Source organism: Bos indicus x Bos taurus, chromosome 25 (genome assembly GCF_003369695.1).
Source record: "Bos indicus x Bos taurus breed Angus x Brahman F1 hybrid chromosome 25, Bos_hybrid_MaternalHap_v2.0, whole genome shotgun sequence".
Classification (NCBI taxonomy): Eukaryota; Metazoa; Chordata; class Mammalia; order Artiodactyla; family Bovidae; genus Bos; species Bos indicus x Bos taurus.
The window spans coordinates 20,113,415-20,134,446 of record NC_040100.1 but is presented as its reverse complement, the minus strand read 5'-3'; the positions used below and the strand labels follow the sequence as shown (position 1 = coordinate 20,134,446).

The window sequence follows — 21,032 nt, the reverse complement described above, 5'->3', positions numbered from 1 at the left end:
GCCGAGTGGGGCATTCACTTCCGGTCTGGGGCCTGCGGCGGCGACGGCGGCGGCGGTGGCGGCGGCGGCGGCGGCGGTAGCGGGTCGGTGTAGAAAATGGCGCTGGTGCAGCGGCTCGGGCCTCTCCCCGCGGCGCTACGGAGGGCTTGAGGCTCGCGAGCCTCACTCGCCGCGCCCCACTTGCTCGTGCACTTTACACACATGAGGTGAGCGGGGCGGGGGCCTCCCTCCGGGCGGGAGGAGCCTCGGGCGCTGCCGCAGGGCCCGCGATCGCGGGCGGCGGCGGCGGCGCCGGGCGTCCCCGAGACCTCGGGCCTCGGCGAAGGGGGCGCCGGCTGCGCCGCTGCGGAGGCCGGACGGGAGGCCCGGAGGGGCCGCGCTGCGCCGCTGGGGCCGGGCCGGGGGCTGCGGCTGGCCCGCGCCGCCTGACCGCAGTCGGTGCTGCAGCCCCGCAGCTTTGTGAGCCCCCCCGGGCTCCCTTCCCCCCGCCCCATCCGGCCCCGGCGCGAGCCTCTGCAGCAGCAGCTCCGTTTTCACGCGCATCTCTCTCTCTCTCCCTCTCCCCCTTTTTCTTTTCCGTTTCAGAGAATTGGAAGCTAAAGCTACCAAAGACGTAGAAAGGAATCTTAGCAGGTAAGATGGGCGCGCTTTCCGCCTCTCACCCCCTTTGATTAATCGTGTATTTCCACCCTGGCTCGCCCTTGCTGGGTTTAGAAGTTCTCCCGTGTCATTTTCTATCGCACGCAGGGAACAGACACGGAGAAGAGGCTGGAGGGAATACTGGATGGAGGAATTGCGGGGAGATGCGTAATTACGCGTGTGTTCCTTTCTTGGGCGGGGGGTGGGGGTGGCAAAAAACAGCGAAAAGCAATTCTTGTAAACTTAGTTAAAGCATTCTCACCCTTTTAGAATTTAATTAGGGGACTTGTGCATTAATTACTATTGTAAATGGTTGCAGGCATTGTGTGACTCATGATTGAGGCGGCCCTTATGGCGGGCTGTCAAACTGTTTTGGCTTCCCCGTTATTACTTTGTAACTCAAATTGTTGCCTTTATAAAAAGATACTATGTCTTCGCCCCCCCCCCCCCCCCACACACACACACACACATTGTAGTCAGGCGGATTCTGTTGCACTGGAAACAGTTTTGCCCTTGAACTTTACCGAGCATAGACTGCGTTTTGTTTTCTTTTGAAAATACATTTATACCTACGTTCGGCGTGTGCTCCTTTTATCAGGTGGTAAAATAATTAAAAATCTGTTCCCAGTAAGTGGTTCTCACTCCTTTTGGACCTGAGTGCTTTTGCACTGGTAACTTAAATCATCACCACAAAGGGCTTTTTTTGTTTTTTAAACGATGCCCCTATGAAAATGTGGAGCTTTATTGAGCTGTAATTGCTTAAGCATCAAGGCATTTAACTCTTTTTCACATTCATTTTCTGGTCTTACAGTCTTTTCCTTTCTTTTTCGCCGTTTTCTTTTGCATCATATTGGGACACTGAGAGAAACTTCTAGATTAGCCTAATCAGTGAGCAGCTTTTACTTGAACGAAATAAAATAAAAATTGTCTGTCTCAGGTCTTAATGTAGTTTGTGCTTGGTGATTGTAAGTTTTGTGTTTGTATTGAGGTCTTAACATTCACAATTCAAATCATCTGAATGTATTTTCAGCATATAGAATCATTTCAAATTGCTGGTCTTTGGGGTTATATAGATATTAATTTGTTAAACTGGTCATTAAAGAATCTGTTCAGTCAGTGAAGGATGGTCGTCATTGGTTTAACAAATAAGAGATATTCTGTTATTCAAAATAATTACACAATCATTTAAAGGAAATTAAGCCTGACTAAATAACCGGATATTTAAGTCTTGTTAGAAGCTATTAACGTTAAGATATGAAACAATTAAACAGGTTGAGTTTTTAAGATACACTTTCAGAAGGGAGCTTTGAGTGTTCGTCTATTTCTGTTTTTGCTTTGTCAGGTAACTATCAGTATAATTTCTGTGGAGGTTTTCTGGGACGTAATTAAAAACTGTCTCTACCACAGGTATAATTTCTATACGCTATTACAAGTTGGATGGAACTTGGAGTCTGTATCAGCTGTGTATCAGAGTTTGAATCCCAGCTTTGTCACTTAACAATATGACCTTGACTCTAGGCAAATCACTTAGCCTCTCTCTTCCTAATCTGTAAAGGGAGAGGTTTGGGCCTGCCAGTTGCCAAGGTCTGTTAGGCCCCTTGGGTTTTATAAAAAGGAGTCAAGTGTTGTCCCTGGCCACAGACTCCATGTGCATTGTCGGAGGAAGGCTGTAATGGGCACACGAATAACTACCACCAGGCTAATGGTGCGAGGGTCAAAAGAAGATACCATTCCATTCATAAATTCCAAGATCTTCAGCTGGTCAGAAGGAATGAAAAGGAAAAACAAATATAAAGGATGTTACAGGCCACTGTGTACCAAGGTCCCTGTGCGAGGGGAACATTTCCTAAAGGTTAAAAGTTTTCTGAGGAGGGAGAGAAGATTAGGTGGGCAGATGCTTCCTTTCAACTCCATCCTCAGCGCTGTGCTTCCTTTTTTCCAAATAAGGAGAGTATATTTGTCTTTACCAATTTGTGCCTCCCCAGGAAGGCATTATCCTATATTCAGTTAGTAAACATTTCTTGCCCATCTTAGATGTTCCAAATGCAAGGCTAGGCACTAGGGAAGTTCAGAACGGCAGCAGCTGAATTTAGTGGGTGTTTTCTGTCTGCCTGGCACACTTTGAAGATCTTACATCGACTCATCTGATCCTGGAACTCTCTGAGGTAGGTGCTTTCAGGATCTCGGTCTCTGTTTTACAGGTGAAGACTTTGATGCACAAAGAGGTTAAGTAACTTCCAGGAGGCCACACCACTGGTAAACTGCAGGAGATGTTACGCTTTGGGCTATATTGTGTTGCCTTGCAAGAGGCATGGTTCTTCACTTCCAAAAAACGTGAAAGTCTCTTTGGAGAGGCAGAACCCACATATACAGGCAGCACTCCTAGATAAGAGTTTCTCATCCTGGGCACTGTTGACCTCTTTTTTGGCTGTGCCACGAGGCACGTGGGATCCTAGTCCCCTGACCAGGGATCAGACCTATGCCCCCTGCACTGGAAGCTCGGACTCTTAACCAGTAGACCCACTGTTGACATTTTGACCAGATCATTTGTTTTGAAGTCTGCCCTGTGTACTACGGGATGTGTAGCAGCCTTGGCCGGAAATACTCACTCAGGTGTGACAGTCAAAAAACGCCTTAAGATACCACCAGAGGTCCCCTCGGGTGAAATCACCCCCACTGTTCTAGATCTTCATGTTTCCTGAATATAACCAAACATTTGGATTTTTAACATTAAATCTGTAAGCATTAAATATCTTTTGTAATACCCTGGGACTCCAAATTCCCACTGTGTAGACCCCTTGTTGGGAAACTCCTCCAGTCTCTGAATGAAGGACGGAAGTCTTATTGCCATTCTCCTTTTCCTCTGCTAAGCTGCAAACCCTGAAGACAGAGTGCCAGGTAGCCAGAGCCAGTTAAATAAAATTGGCACAGTGGATAAGTTTGGTTGCCCACATGAGGTCAACTCTCTTAATTTACTGTCGGCCATTAAAGTTGTCACTTTTTGTCAGTATCCTGGCATTCAAAAGACAAATGTGTAATGTAATGTCTAGATACGGGAGATCACCACTGAAACTAAATTTTAAAGAATGGAATCCATTTTAGAAGGCAGAGAAAAAGGCAGTGTAGGAACAACAGCAGAAATAAAGGTACGACATCCAGAAAGTATAGGCAATTTGAAACAGCAGTAAGTAGTTGAGTTGCATTGGCGTGTAAGGGTGGGGGCAGGGGTAGAGTTTCCTGAATATCCGGTGGAGGATATTTTGCATAAATCTTACATTGTGGGAAGCTACTACGAAGCTTTTAGGTAGGGTGGTGATAGGATAGAAAAATGATAACTAGTGATCTGGGCAAGAGGTGAGGACGACCTGAATTAAAGTGGTAGTAGAAAAGCAGGAGTGTGATTACTCAGATGTTGAATCTGGGGGTTGGCACCTACTTACTGGAATTAGTTGTGAGAGGAGTCTTGGAACTGCAGGAGTCTTGGGACTTGCCTGCCCATCCAGTGGTCAGGAATCTGCCATCAAGTGTGGGAGAGTTGGGATCAATCCCTGGTTGGGAAACTAAGAGCCTATGTGCTTTGAGACAGCTCAACCCATGGGCAGCAGCTGTTGAGCCTTCGAGCTCTAGAACCTGTGCACCACAATGAAGACCTGATGCAGCTAAATTAAAAAAAAAAAAATCCACTAAATATACAGGGGTCTCCGTCTTGGGTGGAGGGGAGATTGACTCAGCCTCTGAATAAAATAAAGGTGAGAACAGACATCGAGGTTTGGGGAAAAAAGATGATAAATTACAGTTTATGGTTTAAAAAAAAAAATCCCTTCTAATTCAATGTATCTAACATTAAAAAGTAAGTATATGTGTGTGTATATAAAGTAAATTCATATATAAATATGTATATAAAGTACATATATAAATTAAATTTTGTAAATTATATGTATAGGAAGCCAAAATGATAAAATCATTGCGTACTTAGATCTAGACCATAACACCAGCTAATATTTGGATCCCTTCATTTCACAAGTGAGAAAGCTGTGGTCAAGGTTATAGTCTCTAAAGTGACAAATCTGGGATTCAGACAGACCTTTTGACTCTAGGGTATTTCAGGCTAGGCAGTATTTTATATTGCACAATAGGAAAAAAGGTAACTTGGGTTTCTTCTTTCTTTCTGAAAATAGAATAATTACCTCAATAGACTATTTTGTGACCATTTTACTAATGTGTGTTATCTGAAGTAGAAGTTACATGCTTTATGTTATGCTGATTCCCCCCCCCCCCCGCCCCTAAAACCAACCATTAAATGCCATCACATGAGAGAAGTTGTTAAAGATTTTGCATACTGTATAATGTAGCATCTAACCTGGAATGTTTTTATCTGAGACACCTTTACCTGGGATGTGCTAACTAAGAAAAGACTAGAGAAAGCAGGTGTGAACTTCCTAGATAGGGTGCTCTTGGAATTCACCCAACTTTATTTGGGGGGAGAAGCTTCTGATTTTGTTCAATTTTTGTGTTGCTTTCCTGTGATGTGCTTTGTAGGCCAACAATTTCATATTGATAGGTTTCTTTCTAGCTTTATTTGGAAGCTATGTGGTACATCAGTTGGTAGAATAAATGAATCGTAAAAGGTAAGCTTAATTTTAATGTGTGTAACAACCCTCTATGGAAATTTTAAATATAAACATTAAAAAACCTGAGTACCATTCTGTAACCTCTTTTGAATTTTGGTATCTGAAATAAATCTGTGAGTATAAATTACCGTCCTTTACAGCTCCGTTTCATGACAGTCTCAAAAGTATTGCCCACAGTTGGAAAGACTTAAATATGGCTGTATATGTTCTGCTTAGGTTAACTTATGATGTCTCTCACTCAAAATCAAGAAAATGTCCTCCCATTTAAAAATTTTTAAAAATCATCCTAATCTTGATTAAAGTAGCAAGAAGAGTGCAGTGAACATTTGTATCTCCACCTAGGTTTACCAGGTACTAGTATTTTGCCACATTGGTTTTATCATGCCATCACCCCTAAATAAAAACCAAGGGCATTCTGTGTAACAGCAATCAAATAGATCACAGTTGGAGAGGTTTAGCTTTGTTACAGTACTATTTGGTTCATATTCAGATTTTCCCAGTTGTCCTAATAATGTCTTGTCTTCTTTTTTCTCAGTTCCTTAATCCAGGGTTGCATTTAGTTGTCTTCATTTCCTTCCATCAGGAGCAGTTCTTCATCCATTTCTTCCCCGTTAGTGACTGACATTTTGGTATAGTCCGGACTAGTTGTTTCTGTGGACTTGAGTTTGGATTTGTCCTGTGGTTTCTGTACGATTAGGTTCAGGTTGGACCTTTTTGGCCGCAGTGTCACGTAGGTGACGTGTTCGTTGTCAGTGCCTCCCATCAGGTGCCCTCCCCACCACTCGGAAGGAAATTAACTGAAGGTTTACCCAGTACTTTTACCTTTACACTAACTCAGTGTTTTGTTTTGTTTTTCATTTTAGGATGTGCCAAACAATTAGTTGAAGCTGAGGTACAATTTTAAATAGTTGAGGTTACAATAATTACAAGTCTTTTTTAAATTGGCCAACTGTAATGATTGCAACTTTTTTGAAAGGTTATTCTGAAGAGAACTTCTTTTATTGTTAGACATAAACGTTGTGTGTTTTTGGCTTTTCACCTGTAATAAACTGATAACCCAGGTAAGAAAATGAAACCTTGGGCTGGGCTTGTGATATGCTTTCTTCAAAAGAACGCCCCTGTTGAAATTAGAGTGGCATTGTGGCACTGCAACAGTCTCTCATCTTGAATTCCGCAGGGACCACAGATGGTAGGAAATAGTTCAAAAAACTGAATGTGTGCTTTAAAAAAATCCCTAGAATACTTCAAAGGCTGTGGCTCCCCAAATACTAAGAAACATTGTATCATAGGGAGGATGATAGAGGAGCTGAATAATGTGAATAAAGAGATTTTTAAGATTTAAAAAGGAGAAAGTAACATTTGACTAAGGCATAGTTTCTCTTAAAAAAAAAAACCTCAAACAGCAACAATGTGAAAATAAAAGAGTTGACCCTCAGGGAGTTGGTTCCAAAACCCCCAGCCCAGCCCATTCCAAAATCCAGAGATGCTCAGATTCCTCATATAAAATAGCATAGTGTTTGCATATAACTTACACACTTTCTCCCTTATATTTAAATCATCTTTTAGATTACTTATAATACTTTATTCAATGTAAATATTATGTAAATAGTTGTAAATACAGTGTAAATGCTATCTGAACATTTGCCCATGTATAGCTATTCAGGTTTTGCTTTTTAGAACTTTCTGGAATTTTTTCTGATCCTTGGTTAATTGAATCTGAATTTGGAACTTGGGCTTTGGGAGCCCAACTATATAGTTTAAATGTCCTATCAAGGTGGTCTTGAATTGCATACTCTGTGTGAGATGGTTATGAAGCAGAAATCCTAGTGTTTCTACTCTTTTAACAGGGAAAAGGCATTTTGAATTTTAGTGTGTTGTGTGACCATGACTCAGCTGACTTCCCGTTTCAAATGGAATGTTCAAAACAGATTGAAACTTGGTTAAGGAATTTTATACTTTGAACCTTACAAGATATTTTCTGCAAACATCAATTGATTAGATTTTGTATAAAAACAAACACGATGAAACCAAGTCATTTGTTTTGCTGTTCTTACTAGTAATTTTGAGTCAGCCAGCATTGATTGAACGGCTTGCTGCAGTGATACTGAATATTTTTTACAATTTTGACATCTGTGCTTTGTTGACTTTGGTCTCTCTTTTCTCTTACTCTTTTGGAGTATCCCCATAAAACAGTAGAACATAGTGCTGTGTGGTGTGAAATATGCACTGATTTTAAATGTGTTTTAAGCATTACTTCACCGTGTCAGGGGCTTCCCCGGTGGCTCAGACAGTAAAGAATATGCCTGCAGTGCGGGAGACCCAGGTTTGATCCATGGGTCGGGAAGATCCCCTGGAGAAGAGAATGGCAACCCACTCCAGGATTCTTGGCTGGAGAATCCCATGAACAGAGGAGCCTGTTGGGGTCCTCAGTCTATGGGGTCACAAAGAGTCAGACACAACTGAGCAAATCTCTGTTTGTTGCTGTTAATTGACCGTGCAAGGATGTCAGAGAAATATGTTTCACTTAATATTCTACTTGTGAGTCCCTAGATGATGTGAGGCACATAAGTGAGAATCTCACTGTGAAAAGCTAGAAGGGAATGTAAAATGTGCCTTCTCTACATTGCTGCAAGTTAATCATGCTCAAGCTGCAATTCTCAGCCTGTCACTTAGAAACTTCCACCGCTTCTCTAATGACTCTGGAATTGAAGCCCAAACTCTAGTCTGTGCTAAGCTTATCTTTTTAGCTTTATCCCTTCTACCTCTTGCTCTGTCCTCAGTTCCTCCTTCTCTGAATGTCTTCTTCAATTTCTCCCTCAAAAAAATTTTTTTCTAACACTTTGACATAGCATAAAGTTCACCCTTTTAAAGTGTATGATTCATTGGTTTAGTTTATTTGCAGAATTGTGCAATCATCACAGCTCCCTAATTCCAGAACATTTTTTATACCCCCCTCCCCCCACCCCTCAAAAAATAACCCATACTTACTATTGATCACTCCCCCTTCACCCCACCTCTGGCCTCTGGCAAACCACTAGTCTATACTCTGTCTGTATGGTTTTGCCTATTCTGGACATTTTGTATAAATGGAATCGTGACCTTTTGTCTTGCTTGTTTCACTAAGCATGTTTTTACAGTTCATGCATGTTGTGGCATGTATCAGCACTCCATTCTTTTTATGGGCAAAAAATAATCCATTGTGTAGCTATACCACATTGGGTTTATCCATTCACTGGTTGGTGGGCCTTAAGGTTGCATCCACTTTTGGGCTATGATGAATAATGATGCTGTGACCATTCATTTACAAGTGTTTGTGTGGACGTGTGTTTTCAGTTCTCTTGGGGATGCACCTTGGGGTGGAATTTCAAGGCATGTGTTCTATGTTTTAACTTTCTGAGGGACCACCAAGCCTTTCCAAAGCAGCTGCACCCATTTTCCATTTCTAACAGCAGTGTATTTGATTTTCTCCACGTCCTCACCGATGTGAGTGGTATCTCATTGTGATTTTGATTTGCGTTTCTATAATGACTGATAACGCTGCACATCTTTTCATATGCTTACTGACCATTTGTGTATTTGATTTGGAGAAATGTCTATTCAAATTCTGTGCCCATTTTAAATTTGGTTATATTTTATTGTTGAGTTGTCAAGAGTTCTTTATATGTTCTAGATGCAAGTCCTTTATTGGATTAATGATTTACAAATGCTTTCTCCCATTCTGTGGGTTGCCTTTTCACATTCTTGATGTCCTCTGAAGCACAGAAATTTAAAATTTTGGTACAGCCAGTTTGCTGTCTTAAACTATTTTAAAATTTTTATTTATCTCTAATTGGAGGATAATTGCTTTATAATATAGTGTTGCTTTCTGCCATACATCAACATGAGTCACAGCCATAGATGTACATATGCCCCCTCCCTCTTGAACCTACCCACCCCATCCCACCCCTTTAGGTTGTCACAGAGCACTGCTTTGAGCTCCCTGTGTCATAGCAAATTCCTGCTGGCTATCTGTTTACATACAGGAATAGATATGTTCCCATGCCACTCTCAGATTATCCCACCCTCTCCTTCCCCCACTGTGTCCACAAGCCTGTTCTCTATGTCTGCATCTCCATTGCCGCCCTACACGTAGCTTCATCAGCTTCATCAGTACTTCTAGAAAGTATCATCTTTCTAGATTTCCATATCTATGCATTAATGTATGATATGTCTTTCTCTTTCTGACTTCACTCTTTTTTAATAGGCTTTAGGTTCATCCACCTCATTAGAACTGACTCAGATGCATTCCTTTTAATGGCTAAGTAGTATTCCTGCATTGGAGAAGGAAATGGCAACCCACTCCAGTGTTCTTGCCTGGAGAATCCCGGGGACGGGGCAGCCTGGTGGGCTGCCGTCTCTGGGGTCGCACAGAGTCGGACACGACTGAAGCGACTTAGCAGCAGCAGCAGTATTCCATTGCATATAGGTACTATAGCTTCTTTATCCACTCACCTGTTGATGGACATCTAGGTTGCTTCCATGTCCTAGCTGTTGTAAATAGTGCTGCAGTGAACGCTGGGGAGCATGTGTCTTTTTCAGTTGTGGTTTTCTCAGGGTATATGGTGGAAAAGGAAATGGCGACTCACTGCAGTATTCTTGCCCGGCAGTTTCCATGGACGAGGAACCTGAGCCTGGCGGGCTGCAGTTCATGGTGTCGCAAAGAGCCGGACACGGCCGAGCGACAGACACACACACAGGGTAGATGTCCAGTAGTGGAATTGGTGAGTCATAGGGTAGTTTTAATCCTAGTTTTGTTTTAAAGAATCTCCATACTGTTCTCCATAGTTGCAGTATCAATTTACCTTTCTACCAGCTGTGTAAAAGGGTTCCATTTTCTCTACACCCTGTCCAGCATTTATTGTTTGTAGATTTTTTGATGTTGGCCGTTCTGACGGTGTGAGGTGATACCTCATTGTAGTTTTGATTTGCATTTCTCTAGTAATGAGCGATATCGAGCATTTTTTCGTGTGTTTGTTAGCCATCTGTATGTCTTTGGGAAAATGTCTGTTTAGGTTTTCTCCCTCTTTTTGATTGGGTTGTTTGTTTTTCTGGTATTGAGCTACATGAGCTGCTTGCTATTTTGGAGATTAATCCTTTGTAAGTTGTTTCATTTGCTATTATTTCTTAAACATTTTCGAGTGTATATTTCAGTGAAATTAAGCACATTGATAATGTTGCTCCACTGTCACCATTCCCCGCCATAACTTCATCTTGCAGAACAGACTCTGCACCTGCTAAACAATAAGCCCCGTTCTGTCCTCCCCTCCACCCTTGGGAACCACCATCTACTTTGTGTCTCAGTGAATCTGACTGCTCCAGGTAACACGTGCGTGGAATCACAGTGTTTGTCCTTTTGTGATTGACTTCACTTAGCAGAATATTCTCAAGGTTCATACCTGTTGTAGCATGTCATGCAATTGATTTTTGTATGTTGATTCTATATCCTGCAGCTTTGGTGAACTCATTTATATAATTTCCTTTCCAATCTTAATGCCTTTTATTTCTTTTTATTTTCTTTTTTTATTGAAGGATAATTGCTTTACAGTGTTGTGATGGTCTCTGCCATACAGCAACTCAAATTAGTCATAATTTTATATATATATATATTCCCTTCCTCTTGAGCCTCCTCCCCCACTTATTTTTCTTGCCTTATTTTCCTAACTAGAACCTACGGGAAAATGTTGAATAGGAGTGGTAAAAGTGAACATCTTTGTCTTGTTTCATCTTAGAGAAAAAGCATTCAGTCTTAACCATTAAGAACAATGTGAACTATGGACTTTATCAAATTATTGAAGTTCCATTCTATTCCTGGTGTGAACATTTTTGTCTTGTCTTGAAAGGGTGTTGGATTTTGTCAGATGCTTTTTCTGTATCTGTTGAGATCATGTTGTCTTATCCTTTGTTCTGTCAATGTTATATTACGTTGATTTTTGTATGTTAAACCAGCTTTGCATCCCTGGGATAAGTCTCACTTGGGCATAGCATATAGTTCCCATTATATGTTGCTAGATTCGATTTATTAGTCATCTGTTGAGGATTTTTGAGTTGGTGGTCACAAGGGTTATTGATCTGTAGTTTTTTCTCTTCTTGTGACATCTTAATGTCTTTCGATAGCTGGTGTGGTCTGGTCTGAAATCTGGAATCTTGAACTGTTTGCTTTGGCATCTGCCTCATTCTGAACTGTGCATTAATAATTGTTTCTATATATCCAGTGCCATTTTTCCTTTTTAATTTTTTTCCAGTTTTTAAAAACATTTTATTACTTTTCATTGCACTGGGTCTTGGTTGCTATGCTCAGGTTTTCTCTAGTTGCAGTGAGGAGGCTGCTGTCTAATTGTGCTGTGTGGGCGTCTCTGTTTGCAGAGCATGGGCTCTGGAGCACAGGCCCAGTAGTTGTAGCCCATTGGCTTATTTGCTTCAAGGCATCTGGGATCTTCACACACCAGGGCTTTAACCTGTGTCCCCTGCATTAGCAGGCGGATTCTTAACTTTTAGACCACCAGGGAAGTTACTTTTCCAGTTTTATTAAGGTATGATTAACAAAGTCGATTCCATTTTCTTTTCTCAGTTAGTACATACCTGTGTGTGTGTGTTATTGAGATATAATTGACATCTGACTTTGTGCAAGTTTAATATGTACAACTTGCTGGTTTGAAATATTTATATACATGTTGACCCTCGAGAAATGTGAGTTTGAACTGTATGGTCCTGCTTATCTGTAAATTTTTTTTTCTTCACTAAATACATAGTACTGTATTACATGATCTGTGGTTGGTTGAACCTGTTGATGTGGAACTGTGGGTTTGAAGGGCCAACTGTAAAGTTACATGCAGCTTTCGACTGCATAGGGTCTGTGCCTGTAATCCCTGCCTTGTTCAGGGGTCTGCTGTATTCCAGCAGGATTACCACAGAAGTATTAGCTGGCATCTCTCTCAGGTCACATAATTATCGTTTCTTTTTTGTGGTGAGAACATCTAAAACCCAGTCTCTTGGCAACTTTGAAACATAAAACACAGTATCAATGGCAGTAATCACTATTCTGTGCATTAGATTTCCAGAATTTATTCCCCTTATTTGCAAATTTATTACTCCCTTTAGTTGGAAGTCCTGTTTAACAGCATCTCAATTTTCCTATCCCCTGGTCACTAGTAACCACAAGTTTGGTTTTTTTGGAGTCCACATGTATGTGATAGTCATACAGTATTTGTCTTTCTCGAACTAATTTTACTTAGCATAATGCCCTTAAGGTTCATATCCATGTTGTTGCAAATGGCAGAATTCTTTCTCAAGGCTGAATGATACTCCTTTGTATGTATATACAGCATCTTCATTCATTGATGGACTTAGGTGGTTTCTCTGTCTTGGTTATTGTGAATAAAGCTGCAGTAAACATAGGAATGCAGGTATCTTTTTTGATACCCTGTTTTCATTTCTCTTGAATATATATCCAGAAGTGAGATTGCTGGATCATTAGTAGTTGTCTTTTTAATTTTTTGAGGAACCTCCATACTGTTTTCCATAGTAGCTGCACCAGTTTACATTCCCACCAACAGTGTTCAGGGGTTCCCCTTTTCTCCGTGTCTCGCCAACACTTGTTACCGCTTGTCTTCCTGAAGTAAACCATTCCAGGAGGTGTGCTGTTTCTGTTTTCTCCTGTATGCGGTCTTGTCTTTGGTCACAGGCTTCCTTGTATACTAACATTAACTTCGTGCGGGGTTCTGTACCTAGTCCCTTGTGGCTGATGTTCAGTATACACTGACGTGCATCTCTTAAGCACTTCCTCTGCATTACCTAATCTTCACAAGACACCTCTGAGGGAGGTAGCATTTAAGACCTCTTATAAACGAGATGGAGGCTTTAGAGAAATTAAACAAGTTGCTTATACAGGTCGGTAGTGGAGTTGACATTTAAACCCGCTTCTCTTTTAGGTTCAGAGCCAGAGCTCTTAACCACATGCTGTGCTGCCCAGGAAATGCTTGCTTGAATAGATTGGATTTAAACTGGTCCTTAAAGAAGTAGAATGTGGGTAGAAGAAAGAGTGGGAAGATTGCATGCGTGGTGGTGGATAGGTTTATAGTGTTAGTAAAAGCAGGAATTGGTATTTAATTGGAGTACGGTGCAAGTAGAGCTGGTTTTTGTTCCCAGAGCAGTAATTAGTTCTATTTGGAAGAGTGAGATTAACATCTGAAATAATTAGAAAAAGAGTATTGTTTAATCAGAGGTCAAGAGTGAGTTTTGTATGAGTTGGAAGGAATTATGAAGGAACTAGTAATTAAATTAAGCCTCAAAAGAGGAGTGGATTTAGGAGAGTTGTTTAGCAAACCAGATTTTGGGTTGGGCTTTACCATTGTCTTGTGCTGTAATCCTTATAATCCTTTACTAGTATTATTTTATTGCTCAGATTATGAGGCCAGTAGAAACCCCCTTTCAAGCTCAGCTTCCTACTTCTTTAGGAGTTCCAAACTATGTATGATTGGGATCTTCATGGCTACCTCATCATATCCTATTTTTCTCTTCATTCTTAAAAGGAAGATATGCTGACTTTGAACTGTGCTTTATAGTTCAAAATCAAATGCAATATAGAAATATACAGTATTGCTGCTACCCTGACTTTTGTCCTCTTTTTCTCCACATATTTCTGTCACAAATATGTATTTTTATTAGTTTCTCTGTGTGTGTGCTTCTAGAATTCCTTTTTGCAAATACAAGCACATGGGGAAATGTATCTCCCCCCTACTTTCAACATGGAAGGTAGTATACTGAACATTTTTGTTCCCAGTTAACTGTATACCATCCAGATCCTTTCATGTCACACACGGAGACCTTCTTACGTGTTTTATAGCAGCATAGTGTTGCATTTTGTGGATGTATCAATATTATTTAATGACTTGAGCTACTGCTTGTGACTGTAAACAAGCTTCTCTCGTGTTATCTCATTGATTAGTACCTTCTCTGATACTTTTGTTCCCTAACCCCTTTTCTATTTCCAAATAAGTACTAGTCTTCCTTATGTTGGGCTTCCCTGGTGCCTCGGATGGTAAATAATAATCAGCCTGTAATGTAGGAGACCTGGTTTGTTCCCTGGGTTAGGAAGATCCCCTAGAGAAGGGAATGGCTGTCCACTCCAGTATTACTGCCTGGAGAATTTCATGGACAGAGGAGCCCGGTGGGCTGCAGTCAGTGGGGATCACAAGAGTTGAACACGACTGGGCGACTAACACTTTGCTTATTTTCAAAAACAAAAACTTCATTTTTATCCTGTATTTTTCATATCAAGGCTGCATTTTTGAAAATCTGACCACTCTTAATTCAGTTTCTGTCTCTACTAGCTGGTGAAATTATACAGCTTTGTAGGTTACTAGCAACTTCCTGTTATGTGGTACTAGGCTGGCTTTGGTGATTAATTTAGATGTAGGAGTACAGAAGGAGGGAGAAAGGAAAGGCTGATGAGCAGATAGGGAAAGGCTGGGAGAAAACAGAGTAAGGGAAAAACAGAGTAAGGGAAAAAGTAGGTGAACAACATTTTTGGCAGAAGATGTGAAATTATTTTCATAACTAATTGGTGGCATACAGTTGGCTTCTGTGTGAAGATGACCTGCCTTACAGTGATTTGTGACTGATAGGCTAGTTGGGTGCTATGGAAAGTTCCCTCTATTTTCTATTTCCCTTGTGACTCAGCTGGTAATGCAGTTGGGAGACCTGGGTTTGATCCCTGGGTTGTGGAGATCCCCTGAAAAAGGGAAAGGCTACCCACTGCAGTATTCTGACCTGGAGAATTCCATGGACTGTATATCCATGGGGTTGCAGAGTCGGACGTGACTGAGTGACTTTCACCTTTTATCACTTCTGTATTATCATTTCTAACAGCAGAGCTTCTATTTAGAAATTTTTGCTTTCTACAGTCTAGAGTTGTCATAAGCCTATCTCTCGTCAATCTTATTGATATTGTCAGCTGTTTCAGTTTCTTGTCATTACCTTGGATTTCTTCTTTGCTTTTCATTTCCACTTGCCACCATCATGGTTCAGGACATTGCACTTCTACTTGGATTACTGCAACAGTCTTTTCACCCTGTTCTGCAGGTTTGTTTGCTGCTTTTACCCAGTGCTTTTTCTCCCCTTTTCTCCCCCAGTCAGTACTGGCTCTGGATATTGCCGTGCTAGTAGGTCTCCGTGCTTTGCTGTGTCCATGCCCTTTTGTGCTTCCTTGCCTGAAAAAGCCCCTCTCTGGCTCTGTAGAAATCTTGACTTTTCTTTAAGACCCAGATCAACTTCTTACTTTTCCCTGAAGCTTTCCTTAGCTGTAACTGTAAGAGCTCATACGCATGTCTTGTTTTTCTAAACTTGCTTATAGCCTCTACCAGATGATTTCTTGTTTCCATATTTCAGGCGTGTTCAGTTGTTGTTCCTACAAAATTATAGTTTAAAAATGATGAATTCTACTTGAGTTCTCCTAGTACACAGCAGACTGCTTGACTTACAGGAATCCCCAAGCACATCCTTACTGATTTATTGATTAAACATTGTGTGGGTTGTTAATTAATAATTGTGGATGGAGAGAGTCAGATCATCCAGGTACCTTGAAGGTCTGCTTCTTTGCTATGCTGTGGATATGCACTTTTTAAAATGGGATTTTCTTTTTGATTTTCTAACAAATGATATACACTGAACTGGACCTTGACTTTTTTTTTCCAACTCAGTGGTGTGTCTTCGAGATCTTTCTGTAAAGCCATGTTTGTTGGGGGATCCCCAATGTCACCTTCAGTTTTAACAGTTCACTAGGAAGGCTCACAGGATTCAGCACATAGTCATTCTCATGGCTGTGAATCGTAAGAATGAAAGTATACAAAACAAAATCCGTAAAGGGAAAAGGCACAGTGGTCAAAATCCAGAGGAAACTAGGAGCAAGCTTCCAAGATTTCTGTCCCTGTGATGTCACACAGAATGTGGTTAATTTCTCTAGCATCAAATTATGACAACATGTGTTAAGTGTCTACCAGGAAAGCTCATTAGAAATTCAGTGCGTAGGGTTATTTTTTAGGGGCTGATTGTGTAGGTACCATCTACAGCCAGCCCCTTAAAAAAAGTCATGGGGTTGCAAAGAGTCAGACACGACTGACGACTGAGCAACAATAGTGAACAACAATTGTAGGTACCTTCTGCCTAGTATGTACCAAAATTCCCCACCGCCAAAAACAAAGTAGGCTTTTAGCAAAACTGTGTTGCTTGTATGTTGATTTGGGATTGGTGGGAACCTCCCTGAAATGCAAGTACCTTGACCCCAGGCAGGAGCTAGTCTTGCAGTCCTTTCTCAGGATAGTGGTCTCAACCTGCTGTGCTAATCATAACTCTTTCCTGCACACCATGGAAGTCTGTAACTCCCCTCCTGTAAAAAAACAAAAAAAACTAATGTGTAATGTTTCATGATTTGAGTACATTATGGTTTAACTTTCCCCTGTTGATTGGTTTTTAGTCTATTTTGGTCTATTTTGCAGTATCTGTTTTGGTACATTTTCTTTTGTAGAGGCTTCTATTGAAATTGATCAGTGACATTTAAAAATTTACTATTAACAGATCCTTCCAAGTTGTTCATCAGAGGTCCTTGCTAGTTCATGTCCAACAGCAGTTTACAGGAGTATCCTTTGGAAGTGATTGCTTTGAATGATATTCATGTTGGGAATGAAGGGAAAGCTGACAATCAGGAAGAATCAGGAAGAGCAGGTCCAGGAAGGGCCTTGTGGATCCTAGACTTGCTGCCATTAAGGACACTTGTCTTGCCCTTTGTCTTCCCAAGATTCTTGGTTCACAGACTCATCTCCTTTTATCTGTCCTAATCTCCCACCTTGCTGCCTTACTCATTTGAGTGGAGGCTTGTAATTGTTTTTGTCTTTTATTATGGAAATTTTCAAACATACACAAAAGTAGAACAGAATAAAGAGCTTTCTGTACCCATTACCCAGTTTCAGCAGTTGTCATCATTTTGTCAATCTTGTTTCATTTTTTTCTCTTTTCCTATTTTTGGGAGGATGGCGTGCAGCCTAGAGTAGTGAAAGCAAATCCTAGACACGGTGTTTTAAAAAGCATTCATTTTTGGTACTAATTTACAAAAATAGTGCATGTGTACCATAATATTTTAAATAGGGGTTTTCTTTTTAAAAACTTAACAATTCCTTTAAATAGTGGTTCAGTTGTGAGGTTCCTCTGATGTTCCTAGTTCAGGAGGGTATACAAAACAGACAACTTTTAAAAAATATGAGCTAACACTGTTCACAGTTTTACAAATTCTTTTTTTCATTTAACAATGTTAAGGACATTCCTTCAAATCAACAGACAGGTCAACTTATTTTCAGTGCAAATATGCTATGCTATTATAGAGCCATTTCTTTACTGATGGACATTTCAGTTTTCCGGTCATATACGTATGGCCTTGTGTACCAGTGCTTTATCACTGTAAGATACCTTCTGAAGCATGGGATGGCTGGTTAGATTATGTGTAACTTTATTTATTTATTGGCTGCACCCCATGGCATGGAGGATCTTACTTCCCCCAAGTGGGGATTGAACTGTGACTCTTGCAGTGAAAGCTCGAATTCTTAACCACTGGAAGGACCATTGGGGAAGTCTCAGATTATGTGTAATTTTAATTATTAAAACTGTTACCACAATATTCTGCAAAAGGCTATAGTAATTTCTGCATTAATATAAGAGAGAGCCTCTTAATTTCTCATTTTTGCCAACACTGGATATTATTATCCCTGATCATTTTTACCAGTGAAATTAGTATGGGGTTTTTTTTGCCTTTATTAGAAAGAAAACCCAGCAGTTTATTTTGGAAAAAATGTATTGAGTTGGCTTTATACTAGGAAACGCAAAGCTTGGTTCAGTACTAGAAGATCCATCGACAGAGTTAATCATATCAGTGATCAAGAGTCAGAAATTCTATAACCATTTCAGTAGAGACAGAAAAGAATTTTAACAGAATATAGCATGCACTCATGACTGGATCTCCCAGCAAACCAGAAACAGAGAACAGCCTTTTACTGTTTAAATATTGAAATTTAATACTAATCTGGAAAACTTTTAATATTTAAGTTTTTGAATACTTACTCACATTGCTGAGAAACTTAAAATATTGAATGAAAAGGTTTATATGTTGAGAGCTCCCTTCCCCCATATGCCTAGTTCCTTCTGCCCCCTCCCCCCAGTTACTGTTGGTTTCTTAGGTGTTCTTTTAGAGTCATTTTATACACATACAGGCGAATATGAATACATAGCCTCTCTTGTACTGTCAGGCAACTTGAATTTTTCATGAGTGGTTTTTTTTTTTTTTTTTAAGGGCAAGCATTATTGCTCACTTCTGAAAGCTTTTTAGCTACCTTCATGTTTCTCTCTCTAAAAAAAGAAAAAACCTTGAACTCCTGAAACATGGACCGTTTAGCTCTTCACTAGTTGTTTCTCCCACATTGCCCTCCCACAAACATTCACAAAATAAAAAATACTAAAATTGCTGTCTTAAATATCACCAGTGTTTGCTCCCCTCTTGTTAAAACCAGTGGCTGTTCGGTCTTTGTCATTGAATCTTTGGCTGTTCTTACTCCTGATTATACTTGCATGGTGTTTGGAACTCCAGTATTTTGAGTTTCCTGTAGTATGGGGTTGGCCCAAAAGTTCGTTCGGTTTCCTATACAGTGGTTCTAATAGCTCTTAATTGTCTTTAACTTCATTGGAAACAGTTTTGTAAGAGTCTGTTGTGACAGCTGTCCTATCAATGTGCATTTTTTAAAAATGACTTATCAACATTGGTGAGTTTTGTGTAGCCATTTTAATATTGAAGATGGAAGAAAATGCAATGCTTTTAGCATATTATAGTTTATTATTTCAAGAAAGGTAAAAAACTGAAATGCAAAAAAGATTTGTGCGGTGCATGGAGAAGGTGCTGTGCTTGATCTAATGTATCAAGAGTGGTTTGTAAAGTTTCTCATGCTGGAAATTTGTCACTGGACGACGCTCCACACTCCAGTACTGGTCGACGCTCCACACTCCAGTACTGGTTGAAGTTGATGGTGATCAAATCAAGAAATTGAGAACAGTCAATGCTATAACCATGTGGGAGATAACCAATATACTCAAAATATCCATATCAAGCATTGAAAATCATTCCCACCACCTTGACTGTGTTAATCATTTGATGTTTGGATTCTACACAAGTTAAGTGAAAAAAACCTTGACCATATTTCTGCGTGTGGTTCTTTACTTAAGACGTAATGAAAATGTCCTGTTTTTAAAAGAAATTGTGGTGGGCGATGAAAAGTGGATACTGTACAATAATGTGGAATGGAAGAGATCATTGGGTAAGCAAAATGAACCACCACCAGCCACACCAAAGGCTGGTCTTCATCCAGAGAAGGTGATTTGTTTATGGCGGGATTGGAAAGGAGTCCTCTATTATGAGCTCCTTTCGGAAAACCAAGCAATTAATTCCAACAAGTGCTGCTCCCAGTTGTTGTTTTAGTCATTAAGTCATGTCTCTCTTGCAGCTTCATGGATGGTTGCCCGCCAGGGTCCTCTGTCCTGAATATGGGATTTTCCAGGCAAGAATACTGGAGCAGGTTGTCCTTTCCTTCAGGGAATCTTTCCAACCCAGTGATTGAACCTGCATCTCCTGCATTGGCAGGCAGATTTTTTATCTCTGAGCCATCAGGGAAGCCTAACTGCTCCCAGTTAGACTAACTGAAAGGAGCTTTTGACAAAAAGTGTGCAGAATTAGTCAACAGAAAACCCAGAATCTTCCATTAGGGTAACACAAGACCACATGTTTCTTTGATAACCAGGTACAACTTGTCTGGGAAGTTCTGACTCATCCGCCATATTCACCAGACATTGCACCTTCAAGTTCCTTTTATTTTGGTCTTTACAAAATTCTCTTTATGAAAAAAGTTTCACTTCCCTGGAAGACTGTAAAAGGCACCTGGAACAGTTCTTTGCTCAAAAAGAAGAAAAGTTTTGGGAAGATGGGATTATGAAGTTGCCTTGAAAAATGGCAGAAAGTAGTGGAACAAAATAGTAAATACACTGGTCAGTAAAATTCTTGGTGAAATGAAAAATGTGTCTTTTACTTAAAAACTGAAGGAACTTTTTGACCAACCCAATACATTCTTCTTGAAGTGTTCTTACAAAAGGTGGAAGGAAATAAAAGAATTGTGTATGCACACAGTCTGAAGAAAAAAGTGAGATGTCGTCTCACTTAACTCATTTAAAGGAAACTGTTGCTTCTGAAAAGAGTGCTGGTACTTGACTTTGAGAAGTATTAGGGTGTAGGGGCGGAGAAGGCAATGGCACCCCACTCCAGTACTCTTGCCTGGAAAATCCCATGGATGGAGGAGCCTGGTAGGCTGCAGTCCATGGGGTCGCTAAGAGTCGGGCATGACTGAGCGACTTCCCTTTCACTTTTCACTTTCACGCATTGGAGAAGGAAGTGGCAGCCCACTCCAGTGTTCTTGCCTGGAGAATCCCAGGGACAGAGGAGCCTGGTGGGCTGCTGTCTATGGGGTTGCACAGAGTCAGACACGACTGAAGTGACTTAGCAGCAGCAGCAGGGTGTAGGGGAAAGGGAAGACCATGGCTTTGAGAACCTAGATTGGAATCCTGACCCCACTCCATACTAGCTGTATGACCTTGGACAAGTCCCTTAACCTTTCTGAGCTTCAATTTCTTCATCTATAGAAG

At 40.7% G+C, this 21,032-nt stretch overlaps 1 protein-coding gene across 11 annotated transcripts in view; it reads left to right on the top strand.

Annotated features, from left to right (window-relative positions):
• Positions 1-21,032, top strand: part of TNRC6A (trinucleotide repeat containing 6A) — a 224,813-nt gene that overhangs the window by 127,811 nt on the left and 75,970 nt on the right. For 9 of the 11 annotated variants that reach the window (XR_003508592.1, XM_027526756.1, XM_027526755.1 and 6 more), the window contains one exon: positions 586-633. Coding sequence is in view for 7 of the 11 variants with exons in the window: in XM_027526756.1 (XP_027382557.1) it covers positions 586-633 (48 nt within the window). In the remaining 4 variants the exon portion in view is untranslated. Of the gene's footprint in view, positions 1-17; positions 207-585; positions 634-21,032 lie in introns of those variants that run through there. The other 2 variants (XM_027526751.1, XM_027526759.1) reach the window with 2 other exon arrangements.